This window comes from Eurytemora carolleeae, unplaced genomic scaffold, assembly GCF_000591075.1.
Source record: "Eurytemora carolleeae unplaced genomic scaffold, Eaff_2.0 scaffold252, whole genome shotgun sequence".
NCBI classification, from domain to species: domain Eukaryota; kingdom Metazoa; phylum Arthropoda; class Copepoda; order Calanoida; family Temoridae; genus Eurytemora; species Eurytemora carolleeae.
This window is the reverse complement of record NW_019396306.1, coordinates 187,526-203,612: the sequence shown is the minus strand read 5'-3', so window position 1 is coordinate 203,612 and position 16,087 is coordinate 187,526. Positions and strand designations below refer to the sequence as shown.

The 16,087-nt window shown below is 34.0% G+C and overlaps 1 protein-coding gene across 1 annotated transcript in view; it reads left to right on the top strand.

The window, feature by feature from the left end:
* LOC111700607 (EF-hand and coiled-coil domain-containing protein 1) overlaps positions 1 to 16,081 on the top strand; it is a 25,299-nt gene extending 9,218 nt beyond the window's left edge. Inside the window, exons 3-10 of the mRNA XM_023471578.1 lie at positions 2,691 to 2,846; positions 6,002 to 6,151; positions 8,355 to 8,452; positions 8,839 to 9,038; positions 9,411 to 9,515; positions 11,405 to 11,563; positions 14,603 to 14,683; positions 14,811 to 16,081. Of these exons, the coding sequence (XP_023327346.1) occupies positions 2,691 to 2,846; positions 6,002 to 6,151; positions 8,355 to 8,452; positions 8,839 to 9,038; positions 9,411 to 9,515; positions 11,405 to 11,563; positions 14,603 to 14,683; positions 14,811 to 15,050 (1,189 nt within the window). The 3' untranslated portion in view covers positions 15,051 to 16,081. The remainder of the gene's footprint in view (positions 1 to 2,690; positions 2,847 to 6,001; positions 6,152 to 8,354; positions 8,453 to 8,838; positions 9,039 to 9,410; positions 9,516 to 11,404; positions 11,564 to 14,602; positions 14,684 to 14,810) is intronic.
* The last annotated feature ends 6 nt before the right edge of the window (positions 16,082 to 16,087 follow it).

Here is a 16,087-nt window from a genome sequence, read left to right as displayed (position 1 = left end):
GCCAAAACTAAAACGGTAGTATTAATGTTATGATACTAGCAATGCATGAGGATATTTAGCGAAATTGATACCTCGGCAACTCTATATTTATACATATACATTCTTATGTGGGGGTCATAGAAAGAGAAAGTAGAAAGAAAATGAAACGAAAGTAAGTCAGTAAAGTGATTTAAGAGAAAGAAAAAGGTTAAAGAAAGGACAGAAAAGATAAATGGGAGAAGACGGGGAAAGGTTACAACGCGCTAAAATTTCCACACAAAAAAACTTATAAAAGCTAAAAAAGCTTTAAAACGGGCGTCTTTTTGATGCGTCTTTTTGATGCGTCTTTTTCCTTGGTTTTACCTCACCAGCCCTCTTTACTTTTTTGGAGCCCTAGAAATGAATAGCTGAAAGCTTCAAGCAGTTTAAATGATTTAAAAGACGTAGTTTTGGCGGATTTAGAGTCGGACATATTTGGGACATTTTCTGCGATGGGTGGGTGGGGTAGGCGTGTTACAGTAGTAAAACCTGACACCCACCCATCAAAGCATCAACTTCTTATTTCAAATTTAAACTTTTTGCTCCAGTGTAAAAGAATGGGATGAGTTTGATGACACGGATAGATTTACGAGAACTTTACAGTTTTTAATTGCACAACGTAGTGGATTTCCCGTGTCAAGATTTAGATAGAAAGCACTTAAAGAACTTAAACTCCATTTGAAATTAACTTATTTTGATAAAATTTAAGATTTATTACATTAATTTAACGTTTTGATTGCATACATTTAAATGAAATTGCTTACTGATGTAAATATTTAATACCATATATAAAAATTTATAAGAATCTTGTATCCTTGTATCCTTGTATCCTTGTATCCTTGTATCCTTGTATCCCTGTATCCCTGTATCCCTGTATCTCTGTATCCCTGTATCCCTGAATCACTGTTTCCCTGTATCACTGTATCCGTGTATCCTTGTAGTACCCGGATGAAGAACTTAATACAAACCTGCACATTGCACACTGCATAATCATTTAGATCATTTTTACTTATATATATTTAGATATATTGATCTTTTTATCCAGTTCAGTGTTCACATATTGGCGCTATTAGTGGACGATCCCCCCCCCTCCCCCTCCCCGTGACTCCCCTCCATCGCCTATATCATATATGTAATTGATGTATTATTCCCTTCTTAAAATCTATTCAAAATTATTTTGTTAAAAAAATATATGAATAATTCTCTTTTCCATTTACCCTTTCTTTAGCTATGTATCATATTTATTTATATATTGTGTTAACATGCACATTTAAATTTACTGCATGAATATCTCCTCTTGTAGTGGGTGCCCGTATTTCCACTTAATCCCTCCTGTTAGGCTGATATTAGTTTTCCCTTTTCAGTCTCGGGTCCCCTCCACAACTTACATTTTATTCTAATGCCAAGGGGTACTCGGATTTTTACTCAATCTGTCCCGTACATACTATTCTACTTTTGTGGGAACCCAGAGTTATCCTTAATCCGTCCAGTACATACGTACTATTCTACTCTAGTGGGAACCCGGAGTTTTCCTTAATCCGTCCCGTACATACTATTCTACTCTAGTGGGAACCCGGAGTTTTCCTTAATTCGTCCAGTACATACTATTCTACTCAAGTGGGAACCCGGAGTTTTCCTTAATCCGTCCCGTACATACTATTCTACTCTATTGGGAACCCGGAGTTATCCTTAATCCGTCCCGTACATACTATTCTACTCAATGTGGAACCCGGAGTTTTCTTTAATCAGTCCCGTACATACTATTCTACTCTAGTGGGAACCCACTGCCCAGAGCTATCCTTAATCCGTCCCGTCTCTGATATTCTATTCTAGGGGGAACCCGGATTTTACCTATCCGTCCCGTCTCTGTTATTTTATTCTTGTAGAAACCCATAATTATCCTTCATCCTTCCGGTATCCGGTCTCTGTTATTTTACTCCAAAGTAGTAGGAACCCTATAGTTTTCCTTAGTTCGTCCTCGTCTCTGCTATCCTACTCCAGTAGTAGGAACCCTGTAGTTTTCCTTAGTTCGTCCTCGTCTCTGTTTTAAAACTCCGACAGGATGTTTACATAAGGAGCAGATTTATGAATTTCTTGCAAATATTTAAATCAAGGAATATGGGGGTGGGTAATATATATTTTTGATATTTGAAGTGTCCGGTGTTGCCCGTGGTATTTTTGATATTTGAAGTGTGGTATTTTTAAATTTGTTAAGTAATTAGCAGACATGGTCTACACTTAACACCATGCTACGGTTAGTCTGAGAAGTAAGGGATAACATTTTTTTGCTACATTTTTTGAGTTTTAGAGGACATTACGCAAACAATATGAATTCTCTCTATCTACGAGCTCTACAGTATCAATAGGTAGCTAAAAATACTTGGGCGACAGCTCACGGTTTCATTGTGGATTTTGGAAGATTTTGAAAAAGAAAGTATACGGCAAGAAAGTCTGCACTCGCCAAAACTAAAACGGTAAGGTGCGATTGAGCAGAAACAATCTTCCAGAATCCATTTAGAAAAGGAATAGAGCAGCAGACATTATGACGAGCTTGTATAGTAGAGAGAATTGATATATTCACTGAGTTCCTCTCTGTAAGGGTAAGGTTTGGTCGGCTATAAGTAAAACAAACAAAGACAATTTAAACACTCTGATTTACATAAATTATCTAGGTTAAGCCTGGAGGCTGCCCAGGAGTCCCTGGAGAAGAGCAGGTTAGACCTGGACAACTCCCAGCAGGAGTTCTTTAACCTTCACACCAGGCTTAAGCAGTCAGAAAACAAGCTTAGTTTAGTAGAACAGAGATCAGCACAGCTTAGTCAAAACAGGTAAACAGATAGCAGCACAGCTTAGTCAAACACAGGTAAACAGAGAGCAGCACAGCTTAGTCAAACACAGGCAAACAGAGAGCAGCACAGCTTAGACAAAACAGGTGAACAGAGAGCAGCACAGCTTAGTCAAACACAGGTAAACAGAGAGCAGCACAGCTTAGACAAAACAGGTAAACAGAGAGCAGCACAGCTTAGTCTAACACAGGTAAACAGAGAGCAGCACAGCTTAGTCAAACACAGGTAAACAGAGAGGAGCACAGCTTAGTCAAAACAGGTAAACACAGATCAGCACAGCTTAGTCAAAACAGGTAAACAGGTAGTAGCACAGCTTAGTTAAAACACGTAAAAAGTGACACAGAGAGAAGCACAGCTTAGTCAAAATACGTAAACAGTGACACAGAGAGCAGCACAGCTTAGACAAAACAGGTTAACACCGACACAGAGAGCAGCACAACTTAGTCAAAACAGTTAAACAGTGACACAGAGAGCAGCACAGCATAGTCAGAACAGGTAAACAGTGACACAGAGAGCAGCACAGCTTAGTCAAAACAGGTTAACACTGACACAGAGAGCAGCACAGCTTAGACAAAACAGGTAAACAGTGACACAGAGATCAAAACAGGTAAACAGTGACACAGAGAGCAGCACAGCTTAGACAAAACAGGTTAACACTGACACAGAGAGCAGCACAGCTTAGTCAAAACAGGTTAACACTGACACAGAGAGCAGCACAGCTTAAACAAAACAGGTTAACACTGACACAGAGAGCAGCACAGCTTAGACAAAACAGGTTAACACTGACACAGAGAGCAGCACAGTTTTGTCAAAACAGGTAAACAGTGACACAGAGAGCAGCACAGCTTTGACAAAATAGGTTAACACTGACACAGAGAGCAGCACAGCTTAGACAAAACAGGTTAACACTGATTCAGAGAGCAGCACAGCTTAGACAAAACAGGTTAACACTGACACAGAGAGCAGCACAGCTTAGACAAAACAGGTAAACAGTGACACAGAGAGCAGCACAGTTTTGTCAAAACAGGTAAACAGTGACACAGAGAGCAGCACAGCTTAGACAAAACAGGTTAACACTGACACAGAGAGCAGCACAGCTTAGTCAAAACAGGTAAACAGTGACACAGAGAGCAGCACAGCTTAGACAAAACAGGTAAACAGTGACACAGAGAACAGCACAGTTCTGTTATTTGAAGATAAATTAAAACTAAGCAAAAATCTGATTCCCTAGGTATTCTACTTCTTGGCTTGTTGTTGTTTAAATGCATATTTTAAGATAGTTCTATGTATTTTACAAAACTGTAGAAATTCAAAATAATCGTCAAGTTAAGGATTCTTACAATAGATTGAAATCTTACTCCTATTTTTGTGCTATTGAGGAGAAGAAAATGTTTTAATTTCTAGCATGTCACCAAAGAAATTTACTACTCTCAAAAACAAAAACAAGAAGAGCTACGAGGTCACAAAGTCGTGGCAGTGATGTCGCTTAAAGCTTGACCTTCTCCTTCTGTCAAGTCAAGAGTTCTGTATTAAAATATAAATATCACCTGATAAATTCAATCTTTTTTTTTGCATCATATAAGGGACATCCTAGACTTCTAAACCAGTTTTTTATCAGACATATTTCAGTTAGGATTTATATCATTTCATTTTTCATTCATTGTCCTGTGTTTTTAAGATAAAATTTATTAATTTAACTTTTGTTTTAGCTTTGTAAGATGGTCTTATTTTCCTTCCTTTTTTAATGATTTGTTTTTAAAAGTTTTCAAGAAACCCAAAAAAAGTTTTTTTTCGATTTTCTATGTTGATAAAAAACATGACTCATCGAATAAAGTGTGTGTAATGTGTATTTTAAAAAGTTATTTGGTTTGTTCATGTTTTGAAGTTTTAACTGTTTACAGTTAACTTCTTATATGGAGCGTATAGAAACAAGATTTTTAAACTTCAAAGGGAAGAAATGTTTTTGTTAAAACGTTAACGAGTCTTTTAAAGGGATAGACTGGGAAAAAGAGATTTTGCTCAGATTTTCATTTTACGTTAATTGAATTTAAAAAGTTTTTTAAAGTCTTAAACGAGATACAAAAGATTGAAATATTATTTTTGCACATATAAGTTGATGTATATGTGTTTGTGCTGCATCCGCGAACGGTATAGATGTTGCAAATTGCAAGAATTGTTTGCGAGGCCTGAACCTTTGTTGCAAGGTCATTTTAAACCGGTTTCATCTTCGCGCATTCACAAACATACATACTCGTGTGTCACGCGCATTTAAGGGCGTCTAAAGAATATTGCTCAGTTAAAGAACGGTAAAAATACAATTTTTCGATAATTAAAAAAAGTGTAAAAATATTGAGATTGCTTCTTTTTAATTATAAATCAAAATAAATTTGAACAATAATTTTTTTAAATCATGTATAATAAATTGATCATTGAACAATTTCCCGATTTTTGGCGTTATAGGAATTGTGTTGAAAAACGTTTTGAAATGTCAAAATTTTCACCGATTCCTTAATATATTCGTACTGCCAATACAAACAAAAATAAAAGGCTTTTATTACTCCTCCCCTGTATTCAACACCTTTCCCCCCACCACTCTCTGCTACCCAAGGAACTCTGCTACCTATCTCTATAAGAGGGAGTATATGTCAAAATTAAACTATGAGGGACAATTAAACCAGTAAACAGATACTTATAAAAACAAATATATTTTCATTCATTCATTCATTTATTCATTCTTCCTATCATACTTTCATTTATTCAGTTATCTTTGATATATCCTTTATTTATTCGTTTATCCTTAATATATCCTTTCATTCATCCTAAGATATTTTTATTTATTGATTCATCTTATATAGATAGATAGATAGATAGATAGATAGATAGATAGATAGATAGATATATATATAGATATAAATCTTTTAATTTTTTTATTAACCTCACACTAACCATCTATCTATCTATTTAGCAATTTATCCATTCCTCTATATCTATCTATCTATCTGTCTATCTATCTATCTATCTATCTATCTATCTATCTATCTATCTATCTATCTATCTATCTATCTATCTATCTATCTATCTATCTATCTATCTATCTATCTATCTATCTATCTATCTATCTATCTATCTATATCTAGGAGGAGTCTGCTATGTGAACTGCAGTCTACAAAGGAGGTACTCCTGAGTTCCTTGAACAAGGTTCAGGATTTAGAACTTGACTCCAGGCAGGTTCCAGTACTCCAGGCTAGGGTTCAGGAGCTGGAACGGAGAATACTGGTCTCAAGAAGGTAATAGAGTAAAGTGATTACTATAAATTTGTGAAAAAAGAAAATTATATTAATGCAAACTTTAAGTGTATTCGATGTTGTTATAAAAGCAAATAGGTTTACAAGTAGCTTAATAATTATTTATTAAGTGAAATGGATTTGTATGTAATATGTATACTCTGCACAAGTGATGTTTCTCATGCTCATTGAATTATTTAGTATTATAACTTGAGTTTAAACATTATTTACCTAATCCAAAGTTTAATGAAGTACACTGTACATTAGATTTAATGAACAGGGAGAAGTAGTTGACTTGAGTATAGCCAGTTGAACTACTTATACAGTGCAATCTCGAACACACTAGAGAACAAGTTCATCTACTCCAAGAAAAATAAAGTACTTCTCTAAAGAAAGAAAAGGCATATTAACCATGGACACATTACCTCAAGAAGGAGATGATTCATTCTTAGCATAGTACTGTCCCGTTTTCCCGTCTATAGTCTGCATATATTCTTAGCATAGTACTGTCCCGTTTTCCCGTCTATAGTCTGCATATATTCTTAGCATAGTACTGTCCCGTTTTCCCGTCTATAGTCTGCATATATTCTTAGCATAGTACTGTCCCGTTTTCCCGTCTATAGTCTGCATATATTCTTAGCATAGCACTGTCCCGTTTTCCCGTCTATAGTCTGCATATATAGCTTGTTCTAGCTGCCTTAAAGTAGTCCTGGTACTTCAAATAAACCAAAGTTTTCACTTTTCAGTGACGAGGGTACTCCCAATAAACATAGTCCACCAACGACAGTTTCTTCAAATTATTTCTTTGTAAATCTCCTTTTGTGTTTACTTATATTTATATTTTTGCTTGTCATACAAAAAGATTGATGTGCAAGGGAAAAAACTAAGAAGATATTTATTTTTGATTACACATCAGATATGAACACATTTACAGCTATCTCTAGTATCTTTCATGTTTTTACAAATTCATGAAGTAAATATATATTACTAGGCTTACAGGGTGCTTAGCGCCTCTCTTTCCACTGAACATTTCAGAATTTTGTTCATTATCTATCTTTGAGCCTCTCTTCTTCGTACATTTATAATGTAAAAATCACAGCGAAAAATTTCGCGGATTCTCCATTTTTCATTGTCGGGGTTCCTACATTTGAAAAAACAACAGTTTTTTATTCCGACCGCCCATAAACCTTCCGTAGGGTATTGTGAGTTACCACAAAAATTTGTACCTACTTCTTCTTTTTCCACAACTTATTTCAAAGAGTAAACTATACCATATAAGATGCATATAACAGATCTTCAATAAAACAGAAACATTTTGAAATATAATGTTTTGAAGATTTGATTTTGCAGGTTCTGTCTCAAATATTGTCTTTTGACGGTATTTTATGGTTATTAGCATAGAAAGAAAAAAGTTTAAAGCAGAAAGAGACTATGAATACAAGAATAATTTTTTAAAATTTTTTTAAACAATCTTCTCTGAAGTCTCATCCTTTTTGGGTAACCCTGTATATTCTTAGGACAGTATCCATCCATTTATGGTTAGCACCCACCTCTATATACTATATGTGTCAAACCCTGAGTTTACGACCAAGTTTCATGCTATGTTTCCTGTGAACTTGGAGACATAATAAACAGATAATCTTTTCTTTATTATCAACAGTTTAAACACATAAAAGGAATTGTTCAAATATTTTCAAATACGAGTTTTATCGTCTACTACAGACAGTATATATCTAGATTTGAAGGAAAGCTCCGACCAATGTCTACTACAGACAGTATATATATAGGTTTGAAGGTAAGCTCCGACCTATGTCTACTACAAACAGTATATACGTATGTTTAAAGGAAAGCTACGACCTATGTCTACTACGACAGTATATATATGTAGGTTTGAAGGAAAGCTCCAACCTATGTCTACTATAGACAGTTTATATCCAGTTCCGAACTATGTCCAATATAGACAGTTTATATCTAGGTTGATGGAAAGCTCTGACCTATGTCTACTATAGACAGTATATATATCTAGGTTTGAAGGAAAGCTCCGGCCTATGTCTGCTATAGACAGTATATATCTAGCTCCGAACTATGTCCAATATAGACAGTTTATATCTAGGTTGATGGAAAGCTCTGACCTATGTCAGTATATATATCTAGGTTTGAAGGAAAACTCCGGCATATGTCTACTACAGACAGTATATTTATCTAGGTTTGAAGGAAAGCTCCGGCCTATGTCTACTATAGACAGTGGATTATATTCTACGGATTCTACGGATAGTGATCAGGACCCGGAAAAAACAACCCAAGGTATTAAACTTTTTCTCTCCTACTTTACTTGACTCAGTTTTGACTTTATTTTGATCACTTTAAATATTGATTTTTTCTTTTTTCTTCAAATTCCACTTTCTTCTTATATTTAAAAAGGCTTTATTGAGGTTCTTTATTTAAAGAGAAAGATTAATGTTCGACAGTTTTCAGTCGTAAACCCAAATTTCGTAAAAAACGAACAAGAAAATAAAGAAAATAAAAACTATCGTTTTCGGACCATGTTTCCAATCGTTTATGGCATTCTTTAATGAAAGGTTCCCTTAAAATCACATTGACAGTCCCTTTAAGAATTAGCTGAATTTATATTAAAACATGATGTTTAAAAATCTGCGAATATATATTGAAATTTTTGTCTTCTGTTACAGGAGGATGGGAAGATGAAGGATATAGTGTACGAGATCAAGGTTTACCACCCCGACCTCCATCCTCTAGATCTAGGGATAAGTCCCCGAGGTCAAATACTCCCTCTAGTGGCGCAAGTGAGAAGTCCCCGAGGTCGAATACACCATCTAGCGGTCATCACAGCGCAGGGTCAAAACTCTCCAGCTCTTCAATGCAGTCACAGGTGAAATCTTAAATGTTTTCAATCATAACTCTTCTTCTTGAAGAGCAAATATGAAAAAGAAACAATGTTTTGAATTCCTTATATGAAGTCGGATAAACTTGCTTTTCTCATAGTTATGCATAAAATCTAAACTAGAGGAGCTACGAGGTCACAAAGTTACAACAGTAAAGCATGATAAATGTGTCCTTCTGTCTAGTTCAGTGCTAAATGTATAAAGACCTCTTGAAGAGATTGTTCACTTGTTTCGAATGCAACTCAGGGGAAGTAACTTCCGCAACTGTCATTCTAATTATTGCTCATCCCATATTTAGAACCTTCTTCCCCTGTGCTCATTTTGACAAATTGTAATAATCTCTCTTTTTGTGATCATAGAATACAGTTAGTCCTATTACTGGAGAAAGTGGTATATCCCGACTCCGGAGAGAGATTGAAACCTTGAAGAAGAAGTACAACCAGGCAGAGCAGGAATGGGTTCAGGTCAGTCTAATGCCAAACCTGAAGTTTGTCAATGCCAATGAGAGTGCAGTATGCTGATCACATGATACAGCAGCTGGAGACATATGACCAGTGTATTGCACTCTCATTGGCGGGAGTTCTGGTGACGTAATACGGACTTATAAATAATATTATCAAATATATATATTTAAAATAAAAATAAAAATTATAAATAATAATAAGTTACAATTAGGTTTCTCTAGGATATCTTCGTTTTCAGATTGGTTGCATATTTGCTATGTATGATTTGTCTAAACCTACTATTTCTATACAAAGTTGTATATATATGAATTTTCGTATAAATTTGACACAGTTTTATATAAATTTTTCGAGACAGGAACAGCAGATATAACTTTCATGGGTCGCGATCAAGAGCTAAAGTGATTAGCTTTCAGCCTATACCCCCTTTTTTCCTTTACAGTCCCTTTAATCTACTCCTATACCTCCTACCCTACTCTTCTCTTACTCCTATACCTCCTATCTCACTCTTATTCTTCTCCTTTACCTCTTATCGTACTTCTATACGTTATATTCTACTCCTATACCTTCTATACCTCATATCCTACTCTTATCCTACTCCTTTACCTTCTATCCTACTCCTATACGTTATATCCCTACTCATATACTTCCTATACTTCCTATATATCCTATCCCTCTTTTCCTATTCTTATCCTTCTTCTAGATCCCTTATTCTACTCCTTTACCTATTAACCTACTCCTATACGATCTATCCTATCCTATACCTCCTAACCCAATCCTATTGCTCTTGTCCTACTATTATCCTACTCCTATACCCCCTAACCTAAACTGGGGGGGCTTAGATTGCTTAGTGACATGGCAGAGTTGAGTTCATTTCTCACATCAAACCAAAAATAGAATTCTCTTGTTCGACATTGATTATACTGATTGTATTCAGCGACTAAACGAACCGTGCTAAATCATGCGGATTTATTATTCAAGGTTTTTTTTCATTTTAGATTATTTTTCATTCAAACCCCATTTCTTATTTCCAAGATATTTTTTCATTTTTAAGCTTTATTTGTATTTTTTTTACAGTTATTGGTATAGCCAGATTTATAAACTTTCTGTATCTAATTTTTTTGAAGATTAAAAATATCTTTTAATTATTTAGAGAAACTGACGGGCACATTTATTATCATTTCAAATCTATTTTGAAGAAATAATTCCAATTCATGTAAAAGATAATTTTGCTAAAAAATAGGAAGCTTGTTTAATTATAGTGAAAACTTACACCATTAAGACAGGGTGTTCACGTGATTAGTTTAATATCTCTCGCCATTTTTTTAAAATACCAAAACCAAATATTTTCATGATGTCTGTTATTCATAGTTTCTTTTTGTATTGGATATATTTGATTATCGCCAGGTTTCAATGCCAAAATACGCAAAGAAAAAAAGAAACCTGTATTTTGTGCAGTTATATTTTATCATTCAAAATTGTCCGGTATGACTCAAAAATCCAATACGATGTGGACCACCCTGTATGCTGCAATCGTTGCTATGGGGTTATTCATATATTATTCATGACTTTTTGCAACAGAAACTAGAATCTCTCAAACTGTTAAAAGGATCCTCGTGACCCTCCATGTGTAAAGATAGCAATTCCCGATTTACAACGGTACCCTTGAAACCTGAATCTGATAAAAGGTGTGGATGATAACTTCGTTTTTTTAACTTAAGAAGTGTTTAACTCTTAAAAGCAAGAAATGTGCAAGTCACTTTTGCAGAGAACCCTCCAATGAAAATAAACAAATTAAATTAACAAAAACATGGATATCATTTGGGATGGATATCATTTGGGATAGAGGGTCCCTTGAAATATTTTTCTCTTAAAATTGTTGTTATTTTCAGGAGAGAGGTTGTTTGATCAATGAGTTGAGTCGACGCAAAGATGATTTTGGTGAGATATCCTCCGATCTCCAGGTTCTCGAGGCTGAGAGGTTTAGACTTTCTCTGCTGGAGGACAAGATTAAAGAGGTTCTCAACATGCTCAGGACTCTTAACTCTATGGTAGGAAATATTTAGAAAAAATTCGTATTTTTAGATGAGTTTTCAATCAGATTCCTTCCTAGATAAGAATGCCATAAATGATTCTTGACTAAACTATGTATATCTAGGAAACCATAATCTTTTTAAAACTGTTTCTTACGTTTACTTTCTTATTTTCTTCATTATTTTCTTCATGTCTTCTCTTTTTCTTGCTTAATTCTTTGATCTGTCTGCTTATCCCAGTTTTCTTCTGAAGGCTTTCCTTTTATTTTGATTCTTTATATTTTTCTTTCTATTTTTTCTCCTTTCTACTTATCGTTTCTTTCCATTTCATCGTTTGATATAATTGTTACCCTCTCCACTTTCTCTTTCTTTTATACTGTTCTTTTCATTCATTTACTAATTCACCTTTCTCTATAAACGTGCCTCTTCTCTCCCAAACTATTTTATCATTATTTTTCTTTCATTTCTGCCCCATACTATTCCTTTCCTTTCTACCTCATGCTCTTCCTGTCATTATTTCCTTTCATTTCTGCCCCATACTATTCCTTTCCTTTCTACCTCATGCTCTTCCTATCATGTTTTCCTTTCATTTCTGCCCCAAACTGTTCCTTTCTTTCTACCTCATGCTCTTACTATCATTATTTCCTTTCATTTCTGCCCCAAACTGTTCCTTCCTTTCTACCTCATACTCTTCCTATCATTATTTACTTTCATTTCTGCCCCAAACTGTTCCTTCCTTTCTACCTTATACTCTTCCTATCATTATTTTCTTTCATTTTAATCCCATACTCTTCCTTTCGTTCTGTTTCTTTTTAGCTTATTGTTCTCCCGTGCTTTTTCTTTAATTCTTTTCCTCTTCTACTTTTCCTTAGTTTTCCACAATGCTCTACCTTTCAATATTTTTTCTTTCTGCATATTATTGGCCTTTTTCTCTCATGTTCTTACTCTAATGCTTTTTCCTTTCTGCATTTCATTTTCTTTTCTGACGTTTGATTTTTCTTTCATTTATTCTTAATTTGTTGGATTGATTCTAGTTGTCTGTTTGTTGATCATCTGTGGGATAACTATCTATAGAACTTAAACATGAACCTGAACCCAGTCCCTAGCCTCCCTACAGAGCAATCCATAATAGGGATTCCAGGGGGAGGGAGGGGGGAATATTAACAACTATGATCTATCTTATTTTGCACGCGCGCTTCATACAATCAAACGAGCACAGACACACGTTAAAAGCATAGTAAACTGTCGAGCTTGGAAATTAATTTTATTGCTCTGTTGTCTATATCTAGATGAATTAATATTTTGATAACAATTTTAATAAGAAAAAAACTTCTGTGAATTGCATTTTATCGGTTTTAAAGAAACAATTTTTTTGTATTTCAAATATTTTAGGAAAGCTGATTTTCCATGAGGCATCGGTGATGCATATTGCATATTGCATGTGTAGTGCATCCTATGCATGCAATTTTTGCTTTGCTATTTAAGAAAAATGTAAAGTCTACTATTACACTGCCTGTACTGATATCAAGATAAACTGTTGGAATTATATAAAAATAAGAGTTTTCAGATAATATTTATATATTTATTCTAACCTTGAATTAATGAGAAATATAATCAGAGGGGTTGCATAAATTAAATACTAGTTTAACAAGCAGACATATTTGCACACAACACTGCCTTTCCACCCAGATTTAGCCATATAACCAATAATCCTGGCAATATATGATTATATGTGTCTGCTGGGTTGTTTGTTTGTCTGTGTCCAATAAACGTCATACAGCTAAACCGATTGGGCCCAAAGATTTTTCGACATTCTCATGAGTTATGAGAATGCAACATTTAAAAGCTAACACTATTAAGTGAGAAAGGGTCGGGAAGTGCTCCTAAAGCCTCTTATAGTATATAAATATTCAACAAATATATATAAAAGATAGGACTAAAATTTAAATATTCAACAAATATATATAAAAGATTGGACTAAAATATAAATATTCAACCAATAGATATAAAAGATAGGACTAAAATATAAATATTCAACTTGTAGATATAAAAGATAGGACTAAAATATAAATATTCAAACAATAGATATAAAAGATAGGACTAAAATATAAATATTCAAACAATAGATATAAAAGATAGGACTAAAATATAAATATTCAAACAACAGATATAAAAGATAGGACTAAAATAATGACACAAAAACAATATTAATTTTCCACTTAATTGGAAGATATAATGTTAAATATATTTACGTATATTTTTCTTTAAAATTCACCAACTAATATACGCTCATTCATTTTCTTTCATAGCTTGTTTTCAATTGATTTTTTAAGTATATTTTTTTAATCGATTAACTAATTTAATCTTATTATTCCTAAATGCATAAATATTGTTCATAATCAGTTGTATTGAACTGTTCGCATATATTCATGAACTTATTTATTTAATTTTATTCCTAAATATATAAATATTGTTCATTATCAGTTGTTTAGTACTGTTGGTATATATTCATGAACTTATTTATTTGTTTTTATTCCTAAATGTATAAATATTGTTCATAATCAGTTGTTTTGAACTGCTCGCATATATTCATGAACTCATTTATTTGTTTTTATTCCTGAACTGAACTGATAAAATACTTGAAAAGAATCCGGTTGATAATCTGAAATCTTATCAAATATTTACATCTAAGATATATGCATAGAAGTATTAATAAATTACAGAGTTTAAACTGATACAGAATATTGTAAAAAGTTTTCTTCATTAAACTTTTTTACGATAACTCTGCACTTGCTTTAAAACTCTTTAAAGAACATTCCCAGTAGGCCCCATAAAACTGGATCAGGAAGACGACTGTAAGGCTCAAATTATGATGTTGCTGAACCTAAAAGTGCAGTGCACACAGACCCATTTAAATTAATAAGTTGATTTCAAGCTACTGGTAAAACTAATTGCTTTATAACAACATCAGTTACAAAATTATGTTGATTAAATGTCGTCTTTACATTCCACAATTGAATGAACATGTAATATTAAGATAACATTTATTATTTGCAGAGGATAGGACAGAGAGCCCTTGGAAAACTTGTCGTTCAAGCAGTTGATCAGTCAGTAGATCCAGTTCTTGGAGATATACAGGTACAGGTTGGTACAGGTACAGGTACAGGTACAGGTACAGGTACAGGTACAGGTACAGGTACAGGTACAGGTACAGGTACAGGTACAGGTACAGGTGCAGGATTATCCTAACCTATAATCTGTTCAGGTGTTCAAGTTCCTAAGCTGTTTGTACCACAGTACTCGTGAGTATGAACGCCTGGCCGCCGACTCCATGCTGACCCGCGCGCTGGAGGCTGTCGAGGGCGTCGAGGACGGAGAAGAGGAGGATGAATCAGATTCTGACTCTAGTGAGAGTTTAACAAATATCCCGGAGGAGATGGGAACCATCCGACCACGTAGAGTTAGGGTTGATCAACCAAACCAAACCTTTACTATTGACGTCTAGTGCAGGAACTAAACCAAACCAAACATTTCCGTGCACGTGTTCATCTCCAAACCAAATATCATCGGTTGATTCCGTGCCTTGAGGTTTTAAATGTTTACCACTTTTTACTAATACAATTAAAATTCAGTTAAGATCTCGAGTGAAATTTATTTAAATTTTGGAGTTATTTTTCTTGTTTTAAGAAGTTTTTTTTCTCCATATTTAATACATAGATTTAAAAGAGCACTCAGTACCAAAGTTACAAAATGTTTCTTTTATCAATTCTAAATTATTTTTAACTTTTGAACCTTGTCTGTGATCCACAGTGCCAATATTGTGGAAATTCAACATATTTCCAGATTTTTCAAATGTTTCATCAAATAATACATAAACTGTTCATAAACGAATGTTGTGCTCTGAAATATTGCAAAATCTAAAAAAACCGGCATCATTTCACTGCAAACCAAGATGTTCAAGCTCTCAAACAAAAATCAAGCAGTATTTTTCCAACTTATCCTTTTTAACTTAAGCTAGAAACAAGCAATTTGCATTTTTGAAATGTATATGTCTAGGCCTACAAAAAAAAGTTTAAAAATTGCTGACTAAGTTTCAGAGTTTTCTAGATTTCAGTGATTTCAATGTTTTCTTTTGGGGACCACTGCATGTAGAATTGGTTTTGTGTTTTTTTCCCAATGAATAACTTTTTGCCTTGGTAAAAAATACTTTCAGAGCTATAATTTGTTTAACAGTATCATATTTTAGCTGTCTTAAAATACAAATTAGTTAAGTAAAAGCAAATATAAATTCAATTTACAGTGTCAAAACAATTCTTTTCAATATAATGTTCAAACTTTCAAAAAAGAAAGTTGCTTACCAATAGTATCTTATTCATATTTCTTTAAACATGTTGCGTTCCCATTGTCCCCCCCCCTCCCCATTTTAACTAGCAATTCTTTTCTTAGTGGTGGATACAGTTGTAATCAGCTCTAAAGTTTTTAAAGCTTATCAATATTGTCAATTGGAGCTTGCTAAATACGAAGTAGTGGTGGGGATGGGGG